Here is a 24655-nt window from a genome sequence, read left to right on the forward strand (position 1 = left end):
TATCATGTCTAATATACAGAGCCACAGTGGTCCTTATATCATGTCTAACACACAGAGCCACAGCGGTCCTTATATCATGTGTAACACACAGAGCCACAGCGGTCCTTATATCATGTCTAATACACAGAGCCACAGTGGTCCTTATATCATGTCTAACACACAGAGCCACAGCGGTCCTTATATCATGTCTAACACACAGAGCCACAGCGGTCCTTATATCATGTCTAATACACAGAGCCACAGTGGTCCTTATATCATGTCTAATACACAGAGCCACAGTGGTCCTTATATCATGTCTAACACACAGAGCCACAGCGGTCCTTATATCATGTCTAACACACAGAGCCACAGCGGTCCTTATATCATGTCTAATACACAGAGCCACAGTGGTCCTTATATCATGTCTAATACACAGAGCCACAGTGGTCCTTATATCATGTCTAATACACAGAGCCAAATGGTTAATATATCACCTGGCTGTGCGATTCGATATGAATCGGACCCAGAGGGTAACTAGTTGTTACTTTGTCTTACTTCTCGAAGTCACAGCCTCTGCATGCCATGTGTCCCATTAACCTTGTACCCATCCCATATCCTTTAATGTTCCTCCTATGAATGAAACAGTACAATATGTACTGTACATTCCCGCGGGTGTGCGGAGACCTGACAGTGAAGTACAACCATTGTCATAGGCGAAAGCAGAACTGATATAATGATTTCCGCCATCATGTTATAAAACCATTTTCCCAATGCAGCGTCCTCCGCCAATACTTCTGTGATGTTACATCCAGGCCGCGTTTCCTGTCTGCCGCCCAGAAAGTATCCAGCCCTCACAGCTCTCAGCGTATTGATCCGAAAGTGTTTTCTGATTAACCACAGACAGTAAACCTGCGCTTTTAGTCTGAGGAAATCAATGGCAGCCTCGGAGACTTTACGTAAACAGGATCACTGGTCATTAACTTTCATTCCTCGTTAAATTTGATTGTTTCATGGATTTTAGGAGACAAAGTTGTCTCTATACAAGAAATGTTCCTGATGCGACATTGTGAGAAAATGAGTATACAGCACTTAGACCCCCTCACACCTGGCTATACAGCACTTAGACCCACTCACACCTGGCTATACAGCACTTAGACCCACTCACACCTGGCTATATAGTACATACAGTACGCCCCCTCACACCTGGGTATACAGCACTTAGACCCCTTCACACCTGGCTATACAGTACTTAGACCCCCTCACACCTGGCTATACAGCACTTAGGCCCCCTCACACCTGGCTATACAGCACTTAGACCCCTCACACCTGGCTATATAGTACATACAGTAGGTCCCCTCACACCTGGCTATACAGTACATACAGTAGGTCCCCTCACACCTGGCTATACAGCACTTAGACCCACTCACACCTGGCTATATAGTACATACAGTACGCCCCCTCACACCTGGGTATACAGCACTTAGACCCCTTCACACCTGGCTATACAGTACTTAGACCCCCTCACACCTGGCTATACAGCACTTAGGCCCCCTCACACCTGGCTATACAGCACTTAGACACCTCACACCTGGCTATATAGTACATACAGTAGGTCCCCTCACACCTGGCTATACAGTACATACAGTAGGTCCCCTCACACCTGGCTATACAGTACATACAGTAGGCCCCCTCACACCTGGCTATACAGTACATACAGTAGGTCCCCTCACACCTGGCTATACAGTACATACAGTAGGCCCACTCACACCTGGCTATACAGTACATACAGTAGGCCCCCTCACACCTGGCTATACAGTACATACAGTAGGCCCCCTCACACCTGGCTATATAGTACATACAGTAGGCCCCCTCACACCTGGCTATATAGTACATATAGTAGGCCCCCTCACACCTGGCTATATAGTACATACAGTAGGCCCCCTCACACCTGGCTATATAGTACATACAGTAGGCCCCCTCAAACCTGGCTATACAGTACATACAGTAGGCCCCCTCACACCTGGCTATACAGTACATACAGTAGGCCCCCTCACACCTGGCTATACAGTACATACAGTAGGTCCCCTCACACCTGGCTATATAGTACATACAGTAGGCCCCCTCACACCTGGCTATACAGTACATACAGTAGGCCCCCTCACACCTGGCTATACAGTACATACAGTAGGCCCCCTCACACCTGGCTGTATAGTACATATAAGTAGGCCCCCTCACACCTGGCTATATAGTACATACAGTAGGCCCCCTCACACCTGGCTATATATAGTACATACAGTAGGCCCCCTCACACCTGGCTATACAGTACATACAGTAGGCCCCCTCAAGACCTGGCTATATAGTACATACAGTAGGCCCCCTCACACCTGGCTATATAGTACATATAGTAGGCCCCCTCACACCTGGCTATATAGTACATACAGTAGGCCCCCTCACACCTGGCTATATAGTACATACAGTAGGCCCCCTCAAACCTGGCTATACAGTACATACAGTAGGCCCCCTCACACCTGGCTATACAGTACATACAGTAGGCCCCCTCACACCTGGCTATACAGTACATACAGTAGGTCCCCTCACACCTGGCTATACAGTACATACAGTAGGCCCCCTCACACCTGGCTATACAGTACATACAGTAGGTCCCCTCACACCTGGCTGTATAGTACATACAGTAGGCCCCCTCACACCTGGCTATATAGTACATATAGTAGGCCCCCTCACACCTGGCTATATAGTACATACAGTAGGCCCCCTCACACCTGGCTATATAGTACATATAGTAGGCCCCCTCACACCTGGCTATATAGTACATACAGTAGGCCCCCTCACACCTGGCTATATAGTACATACAGTAGGCCCCCTCAAACCTGGCTATACAGTACATACAGTAGGCCCCCTCACACCTGGCTATACAGTACATACAGTAGGCCCCCTCACACCTGGCTATACAGTACATACAGTAGGTCCCCTCACACCTGGCTATATAGTACATACAGTAGGCCCCCTCACACCTGGCTATACAGTACATACAGTAGGCCCCCTCACACCTGGCTATACAGTACATACAGTAGGCCCCCTCACACCTGGCTATATAGTACATACAGTAGGCCCCCTCACACCTGGCTATATATAGTACATACAGTAGGCCCCCTCACACCTGGCTATACAGTACATACAGTAGGCCCCCTCAAGACCTGGCTATATAGTACATACAGTAGGCCCCCTCACACCTGGCTATATAGTACATATAGTAGGCCCCCTCACACCTGGCTATATAGTACATACAGTAGGCCCCCTCACACCTGGCTATATAGTACATACAGTAGGCCCCCTCAAACCTGGCTATACAGTACATACAGTAGGCCCCCTCACACCTGGCTATACAGTACATACAGTAGGCCCCCTCACACCTGGCTATACAGTACATACAGTAGGTCCCCTCACACCTGGCTATATAGTACATACAGTAGGCCCCCTCACACCTGGCTATATAGTACATACAGTAGGCCCCCTCACACTTGGCTATACGGTACATACAGTAGGCCCCCTCACACCTGGCTATACAGTACATATATGTAGCCCCCCCTCACACCTGGCTGTATAGTACATACAGTAGGCCCCCTCACACTTGGCTATACGGTACATACAGTAGGCCCCCTCACACCTGGCTATACAGTACATACAGTAGGCCCCCTCACACCTGGCTATATAGTACATACAGTAGGCCCCCTCACACCTGGCTATACAGTACATACAGTAGGCCCCCCTCACACCTGGCTGTATAGTACATACAGTAGGCCCCCTCACACTTGGCTATACGGTACATACAGTAGGCCCCCTCACACCTGGCTATACAGTACATACAGTAGGCCCCCCTCACATCTGGCTGTATAGTACATACAGTAGGCCCCCTCACACTTGGCTATACAGTACATACAGTAGGCCCCCTCACACCTGGCTATATAGTACATACAGTAGGCCCCCTCACACCTGGCTATATAGTACATACAGTAGGCCCCCTCACACCTGGCTATATAGTACATACAGTAGGCCCCCTCACACTTGGCTATATAGTACATATAAGTAGCCCCCCTCACACCTGGCTATATAGTACATACAGTACGCCCCCTCACACCTGGCTATATGGTACATACAGTAGGCCCCCTCACACTTGGCTATACGGTACATACAGTAGGCCCCCTCACACCTGGTTATATAGTACATACAGTAGGCCCCCTCACACCTGGCTATACAGTACATACAGTAGGACCCCTCACACCTGGCTATACAGTACATAGAGTAGGCCCCCTCACACCTGGCTATACAGTACATAAAGTAGGCCCCCTCACACCTGGCTATACAGTACATACAGTAGGCCCCCTCACACCTGGCTATACAGTACATAGAGTAGGCCCCCTCACACCTGGCTATACAGTACATACAGTAGGCCCCCTCACACCTGGCTATATAGTACATACAGTAGGCCCCCTCACACCTGGCTATACAGTGCATACAGTACGCCCCCTCACACCTGGCTATATAGTACATACAGTAAGCCCCCTCACACCAGGCTATATAGTACATATAAGTAGGCCCCCTCACACTTGGCTATACAGTACATACAGTAGGCCCCCTCACACCTGGCTATACAGTACATACAGTAGGCCCCCTCACACCTGGCTATACAGTACATACAGTAGGCCCCCTCAAACCTGGCTATACAGTACATACAGTAGGCCCCCTCACACCTGGCTGTATAGTACATACAGTATGCCCCCTCAAACCTGGCTGTATAGTACATACAGTAGGCCCCCTCAAACCTGGCTATACAGTACATACAGTAGGCCCCCTCACACCTGGCTATACAGTACGCCCCCTCACACCTGGCTATATAGTACATACAGTAGGCCCCCTCACACCTGGCTATATAGTACATATATGTAGGCCCCCTCACACTTGGCTATACAGTACATACAGTAGGCCCCCTCACACCTGGTTATACAGTACATACAGTAGGCCCCCTCACACCTGGCTATACAGTACATACAGTAGGCCCCCTCACACCTGGCTATACAGTACATACAGTAGGCCCCCTCACACCTGGCTATTCAGTACATACAGTAGGCCCTCTCACACCTGGCTATATAGTACATACAGTAGGCCCCCTCACACCTGGCTATATAGTACATATATGTAGGCCCCCTCACACTTGGCTATACAGTACATACAGTAGGTCCCCTCACACCTGGCTATATAGTACATACAGTAGGCCCCCTCACACCTGGCTATATAGTACATACAGTAGGCCCCCTCACACCTGGCTATACAGTACATACAGTAGGTCCCCTTACACCTGGCTATACAGTACATACAGTAGGCCCCCTCACACCTGGCTATACAGTACATACAGTAGGCCCCCTCACACCTGGCTATATAGTACATACAGTAGGTCCCCTCACACCTGGCTATACAGTACATACAGTAGGCCCCCTCACACCTGGCTATACAGTACATACAGTAGGCCCCCTCACACCTGGCTATACAGTACATACAGTAGGCCCCCTCACACCTGGCTATACAGTACATACAGTAGGTCCCCTCACACCTGGCTATATAGTACATACAGTAGGTCCCCTCAAACCTGGCTGTATAGTACATACAGTAGGCCCCCTCACACCTGGCTATACAGTACATACAGTAGGCCCCCTCACACCTGGCTATACAGTACATACAGTAGGTCCCCTCACACCTGGCTATACAGTACATACAGTAGGCCCCCTCACACCTGGCTATATAGTACATACAGTAGGCCCCCTCACACCTGGCTATATAGTACATACAGTAGGCCCCCTCACACCTGGCTATATAGTACATACAGTAGGTCCCCTCACACCTGGCTATATAGTACATACAGTAGGCCCCCTCACACCTGGCTATATAGTACATACAGTAGGCCCCCTCACACCTGGCTATATAGTACATACAGTAGGCCCCTTCACACCTGGCTATACAGTACATACAGTAGGTCCCCTTACACCTGGCTATATAGTACATACAGTAGGCCCCCCTCACACCTGGCTATATAGTACATACAGTAGGCCCCCTCACACCTGGCTATATAGTACATACAGTAGGCCCCCTCACACCTGGCTATATAGTACATACAGTAGGCCCCCTCACACCTGGCTATATAGTACATACAGTAGGCCCCTTCACACCTGGCTATACAGTACATACAGTAGGCCCTCTCACACCTGGCTATACAGTACATACAGTAGGCCCCCTCACACCTGGCTATACAGTACATACAGTAGGCCCTCTCACACCTGGCTATACGGTACATACAGTAGGCCCCCTCACACCTGGCTATACGGTACATACAGTAGGCCCCCTCACACCTGGCTATATTGTACATACAGTAGGCCCCCTCACACCTGGCTATATAGTACATACAGTAGCCCCCCTCACACCTGGCTATACAGTACATAGAGTAGGCCCCCTCACACCTGGCTATACAGTACATAAAGTAGGCCCCCTCACACCTGGCTATACAGTACATAGAGTAGGCCCCCTCACACCTGGCTATACAGTACATACAGTAGGCCCCCTCACACCTGGCTATACAGTACATACAGTAGGCCCCCTCACACCTGGCTATATAGTACATACAGTAGGCCCCCTCACACCTGGCTATACAGTACATACAGTAGGCCCCCTCACACCTGGCTATATAGTACATACAGTAGGCCTCCTCACACCTGGCTATACAGTACATACAGTAGGCCCCCTCACACCTGGCTATACAGTACATACAGTAGGTCCCCTTACACCTGGCTATATAGTACATACAGTAGGCCCCCTCACACCTAGCTATATAGTACATACAGTAGGTCCCCTCACACCTGGCTATACAGTACATACAGTAGACCCCTCACACCTGGCTATACAGTACATACAGTAGGACCCCTCACACCTGGCTATACAGTACATACAGTAGGCCCCTCACACCTGGCTATACAGTACATACAGTACGCCCCCTCACACCTGGCTATACAGTACATACAGTAGGTCCCCTCACACCTGGCTATACAGTACATACAGTAGGCCCCCTCACACCTGGCTATACAGTACATACAGTAGGCCCCCTCACACCTGGCTATACAGTACATACAGTAGGTCCCCTTACACCTGGCTGTATAGTACATACAGTAGGCCCCCTCACACTTGGCTATACAGTACATACAGTAGGCCCCCTCACACTTGGCTATACAGTACATACAGTAGGCACCCTCACACCTGGCTATACAGTACATACAGTAGCTCCCCTCACACCTGGCTATACAGTACATACAGTAGGCCCCCTCACACCTGGCTATACAGTACATACAGTAGGCCCCCTCACACCTGGCTGTATAGTACATACAGTAGGCCCCCTCACACCTGGCTGTATAGTACATACAGTAGGCCCCCTCACACCTGGCTGTATAGTACATACAGTAGGTCCCCTCACACCTGGCTATACAGTACATACAGTAGGTCCCCTCACACCTGGCTATACAGTACATACAGTAGGCCCTCTCACACCTGGCTATACAGTACATACAGTAGGCCCTCTCACACCTGGCTATACGGTACATACAGTAGGCCCCCTCACACATGGCTATACGGTACATACAGTAGGCCCCCTCACACCTGGCTATATTGTACATACAGTAGGCCCCCTCACACCTGGCTATATAGTACATACAGTAGCCCCCCTCACACCTGGCTATACAGTACATAGAGTAGGCCCCCTCACACCTGGCTATACAGTACATAAAGTAGGCCCCCTCACACCTGGCTATACAGTACATAGAGTAGGCCCCCTCACACCTGGCTATACAGTACATACAGTAGGCCCCCTCACACCTGGCTATACAGTACATACAGTAGGCCCCCTCACACCTGGCTATATAGTACATACAGTAGGCCCCCTCACACCTGGCTATACAGTACATACAGTAGGCCCCCTCACACCTGGCTATATAGTACATACAGTAGGCCTCCTCACACCTGGCTATACAGTACATACAGTAGGCCCCCTCACACCTGGCTATATAGTACATACAGTAGGCCCCCTCACACCTGGCTATATAGTACATACAGTAGGCCCCCTCACACCTGGCTATATAGTACATACAGTAGGTCCCCTCACACCTGGCTATATAGTACATACAGTAGCCCCCCTCACACCTGGCTATACAGTACATACAGTAGGCCCCCTCACACCTGGCTATATAGTACATACAGTAGGCCCCCTCACACCTGGCTATACAGTACATACAGTAGGCCCCTCACACCTGGCTATACAGTACATACAGTAGGCCCCCTCACACCTGGCTATACAGTACATACAGTAGGCCCCCTCACACCTGGCTATACAGTACATACAGTAGGCCCCCTCACACCTGGCTATACAGTACATACAGTAGGCCCCCTCACACCTGGCTATATAGTACATACAGTAGGTCCCCTTACACCTGGCTATATAGTACATACAGTAGGCCCCCTCACACCTGGCTATATAGTACATACAGTAGGTCCCCTCACACCTGGCTATACAGTACATACAGTAGGCCCCCTCACACCTGGGTATACAGTACATACAGTAGGACCCCTCACACCTGGCTATACAGTACATACAGTAGGCCCCCTCACACCTGGCTATACAGTACATACAGTAGGCCCCCTCACACCTGGCTATACAGTACATACAGTACGCCCCCTCACACCTGGCTATACAGTACATACAGTAGGTCCCCTCACACCTGGCTATACAGTACATACAGTAGGCCCCCTCACACCTGGCTATACAGTACATACAGTAGGCCCCCTCACACCTGGCTATACAGTACATACAGTAGGTCCCCTTACACCTGGCTGTATAGTACATACAGTAGGCCCCCTCACACTTGGCTATACAGTACATACAGTAGGCCCCCTCACACCTGGCTATACAGTACATACAGTAGGTCCCCTCACACCTGGCTATATAGTACATACAGTAGGCCCCCTCACACCTGGCTATACAGTACATACAGTAGGCCCCCTCACACCTGGCTATACAGTACATACAGTAGGCCCCCTCACACCTGGCTGTATAGTACATACAGTAGGCCCCCTCACACCTGGCTGTATAGTACATACAGTAGGTCCCCTCACACCTGGCTATACAGTACATACAGTAGGTCCCCTCACACCTGGCTATACAGTACATACAGTAGGCCCTCTCACACCTGGCTATACAGTACATACAGTAGGCCCTCTCACACCTGGCTATACAGTACATACAGTAGGCCCCCTCACACCTGGCTATACGGTACATACAGTAGGCCCTCTCACACCTGGCTATACGGTACATACAGTAGGCCCCCTCACACATGGCTATACGGTACATACAGTAGGCCCCCTCACACCTGGCTATACTGTACATACAGTAGGCCCCCTCACACCTGGCTATATAGTACATACAGTAGCCCCCCTCACACCTGGCTATACAGTACATAGAGTAGGCCCCCTCACACCTGGCTATACAGTACATAGAGTAGGCCCCCTCACACCTGGCTATACAGTACATAGAGTAGGCCCCCTCACACCTGGCTATACAGTACATACAGTAGGCCCCCTCACACCTGGCTATATAGTACATACAGTAGGCCCCCTCACACCTGGCTATACAGTACATACAGTAGGCCCCCTCACACCTGGCTATACAGTACATACAGTAGGCCCCCTCACACCTGGCTATACAGTACATACAGTAGGCCCACTCACACCTGGCTATACAGTACATACAGTATGTCCCCTCACACCTGGCTATACAGTACATACAGTAGGCCCCCTCACACCTGGCTATAAAGTACATACAGTAGGTCCCCTCACACCTGGCTATATAGTACATACAGTAGGCCCCCTCACACCTGGCTATACAGTACATACAGTAGGCCCCCTCACACCTGGCTATACAGTACATACAGTAGGCCCCCTCACACCTGGCTATACAGTACATACAGTAGGCCCCCTCACACCTGGCTATACAGTACATACAGTAGGCCCACTCACACCTGGCTATACAGTACATACAGTAGGCCACCTCACACCTGGCTATACAGTACATACAGTAGGCTCCCTCACACCTGGCTATACAGTACATACAGTAGGCCCCCCTCACACCTGGCTATACAGTACATACAGTAGGCCCCCTCACACCTGGCTATATAGTACATACAGTAGGCCTCCTCACACCTGGCTATACAGTACATACAGTAGGCCCACTCACACCTGGCTATACAGTACATACAGTATGTCCCCTCACACCTGGCTATACAGTACATACAGTAGGCCCCCTCACACCTGGCTATACAGTACATACAGTAGGCCCCCTCACACCTGGCTATACAGTACATACAGTAGGCCCCCTCACACCTGGCTATACAGTACATACAGTAGGCCCCCTCACACCTGGCTATACAGTACATACAGTAGGCCCTCTCACACCTGGCTATACAGTACATACAGTAGGCCCCCTCACACCTGGCTATACAGTACATACAGTAGGTCCCCTCACACCTGGCTATACAGTACATACAGTAGGCCCCCTCACACCTGGCTATACAGTACATACAGTAGGCCCCCTCACACCTGGCTATACAGTACATACAGTAGGCCCCCTCACACCTGGCTATATAGTACATACAGTAGGTCCCCTCACACCTGGCTATACAGTACATACAGTAGGCCCCCTCACACCTGGCTATACAGTACATACAGTAGGCCCCCTCACACCTGGCTATACAGTACATACAGTAGGCCCCCTCACACCTGGCTATATAGTACATACAGTAGGTCCCCTCACACCTGGCTATACAGTACATACAGTAGGTCCCCTCACACCTGGCTATACAGTACATACAGTAGGCCCCCTCACACCTGGCTATACAGTACATACAGTAGGCCCCCTCACACCTGGCTATACAGTGCATACAGTACGCCCCCTCACACCTGGCTATACAGTACATACAGTAGGTCCCCTCACACCTGGCTATATAGTACATACAGTAGGCCCCCTCACACCTGGCTATACAATACATACAGTAGGTCCCCTCACACCTGGCTATATAGTACATACAGTAGGCCCCCTCACACCTGTCTATACAGTACATACAGTAGGACCCCTCACACCTGGCTATATAGTACATACAGTAGGCCCCCTCACACCTGTCTATACAGTACATACAGTAGGCCCCCTCACACCTGGCTATATAGTACATACAGTAGGCCCTCTCACACCTGGCTATACAGTACATACAGTAGGCCCCCTCACACCTGGCTATACAGTACATACAGTATGCCCCCTCACACCTGGCTATATAGTACATACAGTAGGCCCCCTCACACCTGGCTATACAGTACATACAGTAGGCCCCTCACACCTGGCTATACAGTACATACAGTAGGCCCCCTCACACCTGGCTATATAGTACATACAGTAGGCCCCCTCACACCTGGCTATATAGTACATACAGTAGGCCCCCTCACACCTGGCTATATAGTACATACAGTAGGCCCCCTCACACCTGGCTATACAGTACATACAGTAGGCTTCCTCACACCTGGCTATATAGTACATACAGTAGGCCCCCTCACACCTGGCTGTATAGTACATACAGTAGGCCCCCTCACACCTGGCTATACAGTACATACAGTAGGCCACTTCACACCTGGCTATACAGCACATACAGTAGGCCCCCTCACACCTGGCTATACAGTACATACAGTAGACCCCCTCACACCTGGCTATACAGTACATACAGTAGGCCCCCTCACACCTGGCTATACAGTACATACAGTAGGTCCCCTCACACCTGGCTATATAGTACATACAGTAGGTCCCCTCACACCTGGCTGTATAGTACATACAGTAGGCCCCCTCACACCTGGCTATACAGTACATACAGTAGGCCCCCTCACACCTGGCTATACAGTACATACAGTAGGCCCCCTCACACCTGGCTATACAGTACATACAGTAGGCCCCCTCACACCTGGCTATATAGTACATACAGTAGGCCCCCTCACACCTGGCTATATAGTACATACAGTAGGCCCCCTCACACCTGGCTATACAGTACATACAGTAGGCCCCCTCACACCTGGCTATACAGTACATACAGTAGGTCCCCTCACACCTGGCTATACAGTACATACAGTAGGCCCCCTCACACCTGGATATATAGTACATACAGTAGGCCCCCTCACATCTGGCTATATAGTACATACAGTAGGCCCCCTCACACCTGGGTATATAGTACATACAGTAGGCCCCCTCACACCTGGCTATATAGTACATACAGTAGGCCCCCTCACACCTGGCTATATAATACATACAGTAGGCCCCCTCACACCTGGCTATACAGTACATACAGTAGGTCCCCTCACACCTGGCTATACAGTACATACAGTAGGCCCCCTCACACCTGGCTGTATAGTACATACAGTAGGTCCCCTCACACCTGGCTATATAGTACATACAGTAGGCCCCCTCACACCTGGCTATACAGTACATACAGTAGGTCCCCTCACACCTGGCTATACAGTACATACAGTAGGCCCCCTCACACCTGGCTGTATAGTACATACAGTAGGTCCCCTCACACCTGGCTATATAGTACATACAGTAGGCCCCCTCACACCTGGCTATATAGTACATACCCCGCAATCCCTGTATTGTACTGCCTGTATTATGTGACATTCCCATAGGGCATCCTCCATCTGCCTGCTAAACATATCCTGTATTACTTGATGCATCATACCATTCCCCTTTTGTATCTTTGCTGAGTTCCTATACCTCCGCTGGACCTCTGTTTCACACATAGGCCCTTATTCAGTTCTGATCGCAGTACAAATTTGTTCTCAAAATGGGCAAAACCATGTGCACTGCAGGTGGGGCAGATAACATGTAACATGTGCAGAGGGAGTTAAATTTGGGTGGGGTGTGTTGAAATTGAAGTCAAAATTGCAGTGTAAAAATAATGCAGCCAGTATTTACCCTGCACAGAAACAAAATAACTCACACAAATCTAACTCTCTCCATTCATGCTACATCTGCCGCACCTGCAGTGCCCATGGTTTTGCCCATTTTGAGAACCAATTTATACTGCAATCAGATCTGAATAAGGGCCATAATCAATATTCATCAGACTCTAAGACCTGGTGGCATCTTAAGTACCGGTGACTGCATAAATTGGTTGTTATAGGCATGAAGACTGCTCTTTTGTGTCTCTAGCGGTCTAAATTAAACATACAGTAGTTTCCTAATGCATTTACACCATGAGTTTGTCTTTATTGATTTCTGTTGAACTATATTTTCTATGTCAAATCAATACATTATTGATTTTTTTTTTTTCTTCTTTATCGTTTAACTACCCCCAAGGAAAAGAAAATCAGGAAAAAAAGTACAATACAGCATCGGTAGAACATTATCATAAGTATATGTATATTAGCAATGTTACCCTCATTGTGTTTGTGTATTTGTCTATTTTATTGTTTTGGGCAATATTGGGTATTATTTGAGCTGCTACATCTGTGCCCAAAATGCTCAAATTCTGTTTTTTCGTGGTCACCATTAATGTTATTTTCTGTACTTATCTGCAGTTTCTTGGCTGAGAAGGAATGTGTGGGCAACAAAAAAGTGAATTGTTATTTTCTAAAATTGATCCTAATTGGATCTGGTGGGAGATAAGTATTAGTTTTGTAGAGTTACTAGTTATATTTATTTGGTAAGATGGTCAAGGTGGATTCATTTACACAAGGTTACCTTTAATGTGAGTCTTTACAAGAACATAAAAAACTTACGTGATTGCTCATTATTTTATTTAACAGACAACATTTACATAAAGTATTACTGTTATATACACAGCACTGTTCTAATGGGTTGGGATCATTTGGTCTATTGCATTATGGTCGAAAGTCATTAGGTCGAATCAATTAGGTCGACATGCTAAAAGGTCGACATGACTCTAGGTCGACATGGGAAAAGGTCGACATGATTCTAGGTCGAAAGGTCATTAGTTCGACAGGTCATTAGTTCGACAAGGTCATTAGTTCGACATTGTCTATGTCGACATTCACAAGGTCGACATGGGGTTTTTCACTGTTTTTTTACCTGAATGTCAACACAGTCGACATGGACACAGTTTAAAGTGCACTGCATCCCCTCGCATCGCTCGCTGCGCTCGCGATGCGTCGGGCACGGTGCCTCGCTACGCTCGGCACACTATTTTATTCTCCCACCACGCCCTAGTGGATGGTAGGGCATGAAATACCGCCTGTCGGCACATGTTGGCTCAAAAAACAGTGAAAAACTCCATGTCGACCTTGTGAATGTCGACATAGACAATGTCGAACTAATGACCTTGTCGAACTAATGACCTGTCGAACTAATGACCCTTCGAACTAGAATCATGTCGACCTTTTCCCATGTCGACCTAGAGTCATGTCGACCTTTTAGCATGTCGACCTAATGGATTCGACCTAATGACTGTCGACCATAATGCAGTAGACCAAATGACCGCATCCCGTTCTAATCCTATTACTGTATTATTATTGTGGTGAAGGTTCTGATCTTTCTGTAAGAAATGACATTTAGAACATGCCAGATGCTTTCATTAATGTAGAAGGCAAGGGGCGCAATTAGCAGTTATTCGCATTAACAGAGACTATAGCACCTGACACATGGGAACAAACAAAGTCACTAAACAATACTTGTTAAAGGCATCACAGGTAAATGAGAACAGCTGGATATATTGTTACCACTGATTTATGTTCCTCTGCCTCATTGACAGTCAGAGGCGTTCGTGGGGTGGGACAGGGGCATCCGACATTTCTGGATATGGGTGCTTGTCAACACCTATTTTTTGGGAGTGGTCGGGCCAAGGACTGCGCAGCGAGGCACAATTTATTTGGCCTTGCAAGCTGTGCTGCGACAGGCAGCCTTAGTAAGGTTAGACTTACTGAGGCTGCAATTGCAGAGGGACACGGTCAGGCAGGGGGCGGTACACAGGCAGGGGGCGGTACACAGACAGGGTGGTATGCAGGCAGGCGGTAGTATGCAAGCAGGGGGTGGTATGCAGGGAGGGGGTGGTATGCAGGCAGGGGGTGGTATGCAGGCAGGCGGTGGTATGCAGGCAGGGGGTGGTATGCCGGCAGGGGGCGGTGGGCCAGCAGGGGATGGTATGCCAGCAGGGGGTGGTGTGCTGACAGGGGCGGTGTGCAGACCAGAGGCGGTGTGCAGGCAGGGGGTGGTATACAGGCAGGAGGTGGTATGCAGGCAGGCGGTAGTATGCAAGCAGGGGGTGGTATGCAGGCAGGGGGTGGTATGCAAGCAGGGGGTGGTATGCTGGCAGGGGGCGGTGGGCCAGCAGGGGGTGGTGTGCTGACAGGGGTGGTGTGCAGACCGGAGGCGGTGTGCAGGCAGGGGGTGGTATACAGGCAGGAGGTGGTATGCAGGCAGGCGGTGGTATGCAAGCAGGGGGTGGTATACAGGCAGTGAGTGGTATGCAGGCGGGGGTGGTATGTAGGCAGGGGGTGGTATACAGGCAGTGAGTGGTATACAGACAGGCAGGGAGTGGTATGCAGGCAGGGGGTGGTATACAGGCAGGGGGTGGTATGTAGGCAGGGGGTGGTATACAGGCAGGGGGTGGTATGTAGACAGGGGGTGGTATACAGGCAGGGGATGGTATACAGGCAAGGAATGGTATACAGGCATGGGGTGGTATACAGACAGGAAGGGGGTGGTATGTAGGCAGGGGGTGGTATACAGGCAGGGGATGGTATACAGGCAGGGGATGGTATACAGGCAGAGGATGGTATACAGGCAGTGAGTGGTATACAGGCAGTGAGTGGTATACAGACAGACAGGGGGTGGTATGCAGGCAGGGGATGATATGGAGGCAGAGGATGGTATGGAGGCAGGGGGTGGTGTGCAGGCAGGGGATGGTATACAGACAGGAAGTGAGTGGTATGCAGGCAGGGGGTGGTATACAGGCAGGAGGTGGTATGCAGGCAGGCGGTGGTATTCAAGCAGGGGGTGGTATACAGGCAGTGAGTAGTATACAGGCAAGGGATGGTATACATGCAGTGAGTGGTATACAGGCAGTGAGCTGGATAAGGACAGGCAGGGAGTGGTATGCAGGCAGGGGGTGGTATACAGGCAGGGGGTGGTATACAGGCAGTGAGTGGTATACAGACAGGCAGGGAGTGGTATGCAGGCAGGGGGTGGTATACAGGCAGGGGGTGGTATGTAGGCAGAGGGTGGTATACAGGCAGGGGGTGGTATGTAGGCAGGGGGTGGTATACAGGCAGGGGGTGGTATACAGGCAGGGGATGGTATACAGGCATGGGGTGGTATACAGACAGGAAGGGGGTGGTAAGTAGGTAGGTGGTGGTATACAGGCAGGGGATGGTATACAGGCAATTAGTGGTATACAGACAGGCAGGGAGTGGTATGCAGGCAGGGAGTGGTATGCAGGCAGGGGGTGGTATGCAGGCAGGGGATGGTATACAGATAGGAAGTGAGTGGTATGCAGGCAGAGGGCTGGTATGTATGCACAGGGGGCAGGGGGTTTGCACTTCCTCCTGCATTTGCATTGCTTAAGGACAGCATACAGCTTATCATATGCAATTTAAGCTGAATCAGGCCCATTATCGTGTAGGCTGCTGTCGTAGATGTAATCAGTACAAGCAGAGGAACCATTAGTGGTGACATTAGCAGTACAGAATATAGATGGCACAAATGCAGCAGTGGATTCATTTCTCTCAATTACAACAAGTTCATTTTAAACAGTGATTCATTTTTTTGGGGGTCTAAAGTACAAAAAAAAGTTCTTTGTGCTTAAATGGCAAATGTGGTAGAAATAACAAGAACAAACTAACGACAAATAACTGAATAACCTTTTATTTTCTTACAGAGGGCATATTACATTGATTTGGCGGGGGATGCAGCTGGCATTCAGAAGGGGGGTTAGGTATTCTGGCCGCCAGCATCTCATCCGCCGCCGTCCGCATGTATTTATGAGCAGGGATTTGGTAGGCCAAGACAATATTAATACGACTGCTTCCAAATCGCACATTAGCAATAGGGTATGATATAGCAGATCCATAATGTCTCGGTATATACCCCGAAAGGGCAACATGCACAAGGTCGACACTGGAAAAAGATTGACACAAGCAAAAAAACTACACTAAAAACACATATTAATTACACAGGTTCTGTGGCTGGCTGACTTCAAGACTCCATTTCATCTGGTTTTAATCAGCCACAGAACCTGTGTAATTAATATGCGTCCGGAATTAAAGGGATGAGGTCGGTAACCCAACTCGCTCGGAACGCCATGCTTCACTTTATCATTCCCAATCAGAGTCTACGAGGATGGCAAATTAAGAAAAAGTCGATAAAAAAACCCCATGTTAAGCGTCCAATTTTGATTTGTCGATCTATTGCTTGCGTCGTTCTTTGAACCACGTCAAACTTTTCCATGTCAGCCCTTTTTTGTTCTTCTATTGACTGTTGACCTAGACTCTGTGGGGGAAATATACCATAGCAACCAGTGGCATCACTGACAAACTGATTCCTACTGATTAAATAAGCTGCACTCTCTGACTCCTTGTGACTTAATAGGCTACACTCTCAGTGATGTCACTGGTTCCTAGTGACTGGATAGGCTGCACTCTCAGTGATGTCACTGGTTCCTAGTGACTGGAGAGGCTGCACTCTCAGTGATGTCACTGGTTCCTAGTGACTGGAGAGGCTGCGGTCTCAGTGATGTCACTTGTTCCTAGTGACTGGAGAGGCTGTCCTCTCAGTGATGTCACTGGTTCCTAGTGACTGGAGAGGCTGAACTCTCTGGCTTCTTGTGACTTAATAGGCTACACTCTCAGTGATGTCAGTGGTTCCTAGGGACTGAAGAGGCTGCCCTCTCAGTGATGGGATTGTTTTTAAGTGACTGGATAGGCTGCACTCTCAGTGATGTCACTGGCTCCTAGTGACTGTATAGGCTTGTCTCTTAGTGATGTCACTGATTCCTAGTGACTGATTGGCTGCCCTCATATTAATGTCACTGGTTCCTAGTGACAGTTTAGGCTGCACTCTCAGTGATTTCACTGGTTCCTAGTGAAAGGATAGGCTGCACTGTCAGTGATGTCACTGGCTCCTAGTGAAAAGATAGGCCGCACTCTTATTGATGTCACTGGTTCCTAGTGATGGGATAGGCTGCACTCTCCCATCTTTCTGTGATGTCACTGGTTTCCAGTGATGAGATATGCTGCACTGTCCCATCTCTCTGTGAAGTCACTGGTTCCTAGTGATGGGAGAGGCTGCACTCTCCCATCTCTCTGTGATGTCGCTGGTTCCTAGTGATAGGATAGGTTGCACTCTCAGTGATGTCACTGGTTCTTAGTGATGAGATAGGCAGCACTCTCAGTGATGTGAATTTTTGGGCTATATACTCAGTGCTATTTTTCAGCAGGAACCAGTAGGAACTCAGTTCCTAAACCTTTAATTAAATATGACATCATCAGGAACTGAAAATGTACTTTCCATAAGATAAGTTTTATTTTTAAAGTCACCTGTGAGTGCCTTTGTTTCTAAATACAATATATACATATATCCCTCTATCCCTCTCTCTATTATATATGATTTTTTTTTTATTTAATTGATCCATCCGCAGACCTGGAGTTCCTGAACCTATTTTTCTAGAAAAATAGTACTGTATATACTTATTATTCATTTCACATCATAGCTGTTTTCATTGTGCTTAGATGACTCAGACAGATATACCTCAGTTGAACCTACTTAGAATTAATTTGTACTTACGCTGTATCTGCAAATGTGGCTCTTTCTCGCGCCCATATTGTAACAAATACAGCCGGTACACCTGGAAATAAACACACAGAATGTGGGTGAGAATATTGCAGAATGCTTCTGTTAGTGCTAAATCTATAAGTACATGGAGCCCCGTGTGTGAGCTTATACTTTCAGTATTGTAGTTTCGAACTGTCCATTTATTGAAATCAGTGGCATAACTACCGCTCCGCATAGCGGTGGCGGGGGGGGCAGGCACCACCAGGGCGCAGGGTCACGGTGCTCACAGAGGCTTCCAGACGCCAGGAGTCCTGAGTGAAGAGTCTGCAGAAGCTGCCAATAAGATACGCAGATTTCTCTCTCTGGCTGTCTGTATGAGGACCCTCAGTTACCCACCCCACGCAGCTCACTGAGCATCCTCACACAGACAGCCAGAGAGCTCCCCTTCCACCCTGCCCACCGCTCCCCCTTCCACCGTGGCCAGCCGCCGCTCCCCTTTACTCCTTCCTTGTAGCGAGCAGGATGCTCTCCTTCCGGATGGAAAACAGCAGTGCATGTACTGTTTACTCTATGGGGGGGAGTAGGGCACCAATTTTTTTTTTTTGGGGGGGGGGGCAGGGGGGAGCTGCTGATTGAAAACATAACATAGAAACATAGACAGTATTGTATGTTCTATAGATCGTCCTATACATTAGTATGTGTTATATATTGTATTATTTTATACATTGTCTTATAGTATTATCTTATGTATTTTGGCTTGCCTTGTAGTATATCCTATTTAATATCTTGTACAGTAGTATGCATAACTCTCAACTGTCGTATTTGTTTGGGGTTGGCCCCCCATCCCGCCGAGGGCCGGCAGTGTCCTCTGGTGGTGGGGACAGTTGGGAGTCCCTCCTGCTACCCGATGCTCTGCATACCTCCCAACTGTCACGATTTTAGAGGGACAGTCCCGATTTTCGGGTCCTGTCCCTCTGTCCCACCCGCGGCAGGCATTGTCCCGCTGCGGGGGGTGGCAGTTGGGAGACCCCCCAATCTAGTAGAATAGACGCTGTGCTAATTAGCATAAGCCGCGCCATCATTTGCATACACCCCGCCCCTTTCCTATTTCTTCAAGCCAAAAGTTGGGAGGTATGGCTCTGCATGTGCACAGCATCAATTCACAGCAGGCATGGGGACAGGGGGTATGGCCAGAAGCTCACAGAGCTATGGAAGCACTACACTAATTTGGGGTTACCTGCTCAGGTGTCAACATTGACACCAAACACGTGTTCCTTTTGTTTGTGCCTGCCTTTTGTCACTGTCACCCTAGTGTCACCACCTCCTCCTAGTATTCTTAATAACTGTCTTCTGTGAGGGGGCAGCCATTTTGCAAGGGACATTTTTTATGGTAGCGTAGCAGCGCCGGCACTGCAGACATGTAGATGTGCAGGTCCCGTCAGCGGAGCAGCAGCAGTTTGTTGTTACACCACCGGTCATCATGGCATATAACGATGTTCAGCTCATTTGTGTAAAAGCTTCTGACCTAGTTATGATGTATAATTTACACAAAGTCATTAAGTGAGATTTCTTCAAATTGACATCGGTCTAAGGAAACAATTAATGTAAATGTATCATTTAATCCATTACTCCAAATCCATCTCAATGTGGCAACGTCTGTCTTCCAGAATTAGATATCACAATGACATATACACATATATAATTTCCAATTTAACAAATCCAGCTCATAACAACATTTGCTTTGCTGTAGATCTGCAGATACAAATCACGTTGGCTATTACTGTAGTGCGATAGTAGGGCAGGTGCGTATAGGCTGTTACAGGTTATTGCAAGTGATACAGTATCATGTTTTAGTCAACTTTAACAGCGATTATCAGGAGCGAATGTAAGTGTTTACAGCGACTCTGTGGGCAGCCCAGGAAGAAGACATAACTAGCACTTAACAAGCTTAAGTAGCCCGGGGCTATCCTATAGGCCACCTACGTCAGCACTTATCTGGGATTTTGTTCCGTCTGCCTCAAGCAGGTGACACCAAATCCCTGATAAGTGTTCTTTAAAGCCGCAATCACTGCTGTGGAAAAAGCAAAGGCCTGCAGCCAAGGAAAATTGACAGCACTGTAAAAATGGGATATAATTGGATAAACTGTTTTTTAAAAGCTGCAGGTACTGTAGCAGCAAAACACATCAGGTGGCTTCCACATCCTCTGCCATACATAACAGCCACCATCTAGCCAATAGATTGGGACCAAGTTTGGACGTTATTTGGACTTTCCACCACCATTGGACAGCAAACCAGCAATAGTGAGGAGGTTTCCTTTCGTACATGTACTTTCTACAGGATTTCCACCAGGTTCCTCGGTATCGGTAAAAGTCATTGGTAATTATACGGTGACTATAAATCATAGGAGAGTGCAGATCTCCAATCTCAGTCTTTCCATCTGGATTAATCCATTGGTGAATACACTGCGAAGTTCACTTAGCTGTCTTAAAGAGGTGTGCAATCTCCCAACCTTATTTATTAACAGCTTCTTATACAACGCAGGAGGTTCCGTTGTGCTTTACAATTGGAAATAGGGATAAAACAAACTGGGTAGTTACAGACATTTAAATGGTAGGAGGGCCCTGCTCGCAAGCTTACAATCTATATGTAAAAAGTAATTGATACACAAGGATACTGTAGGTATTCTGTATTGCATAATGGTCCACCAGATTGTAAAAGTTCATGGTAGGATGAATGACATGGTGACCAGGCAAAGTAAGCCAGGGGTCAGGAGGAAAATAAGAGAGCAGTTAAGTGTAAAGTGAGGATATAATTGGATGGGAAAGGTTTGTGATGGTAATGTGGGCGGTTCTGGATTGTGATACATTGCCTGAAGAGGTGAGTTCTCTGGGAACGCTTGTAGGTTTGGAGACTAAGGGCGGAATGTACTAAAGGGAAAATGTGGTAAAATGCCCGTAATGGAGGTAATGCAGGTAATGGCTAATGAATTCCCCCGTTCTATTTCAACTACTATTAAAATTGAAAATGCATGACAACCAACACACAAGCGGTAGCGAGCCTTCTGCCAGCCACGGGCTTAGCTGGAGCACAAGCGGTAGCGAGCCTTCTGCCGGCAGCGGGCTTAACTGGAGCACAAGCGGTAGCAAGCCTTCTGCCGACCGCGGGCTTAACTGGAGCACAAGCGTTAAAGAGCCTTCTGCCAGCCGTATGCTTAACTGGAGCACAAGCGGTAGCGAGCCTACTGCAAGCCGCGGGCTTAACTGGAGCACAAGCGGTAGCAAGCCTTCTGCCAGCCGCGGGCTTAACTGGAGCACAAGCGGTAGCAAGCCTTCTGCCAGCCGTGGGTTTAACTGGAGCGCAAGCGGTAGCGAGCCTTCTGCCAGCCGCGGGCTTAACTGGAGCACAAGCGGTAGCGAGCCTACTGCCAGCCGCGGGCTTAACTGGAGCACAAGTGGTAGCGAGCCTTCTGCCAGCCGCAGGCTTAACTGGAGCACAAGCGGTAGCGAGCCTTCTGCCGGCTGCGGACTTAACTGGAGCACAAGCGGTAGCGAGCCTTCTGCCGGCTGCGGGCTTAACTGGAGCACAAGCGGTAGCGAGCCTTCTGCCGGCTTAACTGGAGCAAAAGCGTATCGAGCCTTCTGCCGGCTGCGGGCTTAACTGGAGCACAAATGGTAGCGAGCCTTCTGCCAGACACAGGCTTAACTGGAGCACAAGCGTTAAAGAGCCTTCTGCCAGCCGCGGGCTTAACTGGAGCACAAGCGGTAGCGAACCTTCTGCCAGCCGCAGGCTTAACTGGAGCACAAGCGGTAGCGAGCCTTCCTCCAGCCGCGGGCTTAACTGGAGCACAAGCGGTAGCAAGCCTTCTGCCAGCCGCGGGTTTAACTGGAGCACAAGCGGTAGCGAGCCTTCTGCCGGCTGCGGGCTTAACTTGAGCACAAGCGGTAGCGAGCCTTCTGCCGGCTTAACTGGAGCACAAGCGGTAGCGAGCCTTCTGCTGGCCGCGGGCTTAACTGGAGCACAAGCGGTAGCGAGCCTTCTGCCGGCTTAACTGGAGCACAAGCGGTAGCGAGCATTCTGCTGGCCGCGGGCTTAACTGGAGCACAAGCGGTAGCGAGCCTACTGCCAGCCGCGGGCTTAATTGGAGCACAGGTGGTAGAGAGCCTTCTGCCGGCCACAGGCTTTACTGGAGCACAAGCGGTAGCGAGCCTTCTGCCGGCCGCGGGCTTTACTGGAGCACAAGCGGTAGCGAGCCTTCTGCCAGACGTGGGCTTATTCTGGAGCACAAGCGGTAGCGAGCCTTCTGCCGGCCGCGGGCTTAACTGGAGCACAAGCGGTAGCGAGCGTTCTGCCAGACGCAGGCTTATTCTGGAGCACAAGCGGTAGCAAGCCTTCTGCCAGCCGCGGGCTTATTCTGGAGCACAAGCGGTAGCAAGCCTTCTGCCGGCCGTGGGCTTAACTGGAGCACAGGCGGTAGCGAGCCTTCTGCGGGCCGCGGGCTTAACTGGAGCACGGGCGGTAGCGAACCGACTGCAAGCCGCGGGCTTAACTGGAGCACAAGCGGTAGCGAGCCTTCTGCCAGCCGCGGGCTTAACTGGAGCACAAGCGGTAGCGAGCCTACTGCGAGCCGCGGGCTTAACTGGAGCACAAGTGGTAGCGAGCCTTCTGCCGGCCGCAGGCTTATTACTGATGCAAGTCAGTCAGCGTATAATATAAATATTTATAAACAAATGTATTCCTGGGATGGAGGCAGCGTAATTAAAGCTAAATAGCGTATATCGTCAGAGAGTGGCAATCGGAAGACACATTCATTATAGTAGCGATATATCTCTAGAATAGAATTTATAGGAGTCATTTATACACTAGGAATATTGGAAATATTGGAAATTAGCGTATAAATAACCCTACACCGAAAAATACTTTGAGAGGAAACTCAAATTACAATATTTGCTTTCTTGTTCCAAACACTTCAGTACAAGTGTGCTCTGAGTATAAGGGAATAATAGGAGGGAATGGGACCTTGCTGCCACTTACTGCATATTATACAGATACAAACAAGGGTTTTTGGATCCGCACAGACTCTACTCATTGATTGTACTATGAAAATCATCCATAAGACCAATATGTTGGACTACTTCTCACGATTTTTGTAGTCTGGGATTGGTGGTGCGCCCAACACATTCAGTATTGTGACTGAATAAGAAGGGGTTTGTTTGCTGAGGGCAAACTAAAAGACAAATGTGCCTTTTTGGGCGCACTCTTGTGTATATCAATTAATTGAAATGGTTATTAATTTAAGACATCACTTTTATTGGACTCAACACATAAAAAATTCGGAGGCAATTCGTAGCTATTTGGTTGTACGGTCAAATCCGTAATATACGGATTTGACCGTACAACCAAATAGCTACGAATTGCCTCCGAATTTTTTCTGTGTTGAGTCCAATAAAAGTGATGTCTTAAATTAATAACCATTTCAATTAATTGATATACACAAGAGTGCGCCCAAAAAGGCACATTTGTCTTTTAGTTTGCCCTCAGCAAACAAACCCCTTCTTATGCATATTATACAGTACAGGTATATACAGTACAGTGTGTATATATATATATATATATATATATATATATATATATATATATATATACACACTGGTACACAACGGGGACATTTTAATCGCAAACTTAACAAACAATACCATTGTGAGATGCCACAAGATTTGGTTTGCCAACCCCTGATAATATTATTTTCGGCCATTTTA

General features: G+C 48.7%; 1 protein-coding gene across 2 annotated transcripts in view; it reads right to left on the bottom strand.

Moving 5' to 3' along the window:
• Positions 1–24655, bottom strand: part of PTH1R (parathyroid hormone 1 receptor) — a 249146-nt gene that overhangs the window by 13791 nt on the left and 210700 nt on the right. For both annotated transcript variants that reach the window (XM_083186690.1, XM_083186691.1), the window contains exon 8: positions 18911–18971. In XM_083186690.1, coding sequence (XP_083042816.1) covers positions 18911–18971 — 61 coding nt within the window. The remainder of the gene's footprint in view (positions 1–18910; positions 18972–24655) is intronic.

Source organism: Crinia signifera, chromosome 5 (assembly GCF_055691185.1).
Source record: "Crinia signifera chromosome 5, ASM5569118v1, whole genome shotgun sequence".
Lineage (NCBI taxonomy): Eukaryota > Metazoa > Chordata > Amphibia > Anura > Myobatrachidae > Crinia > Crinia signifera.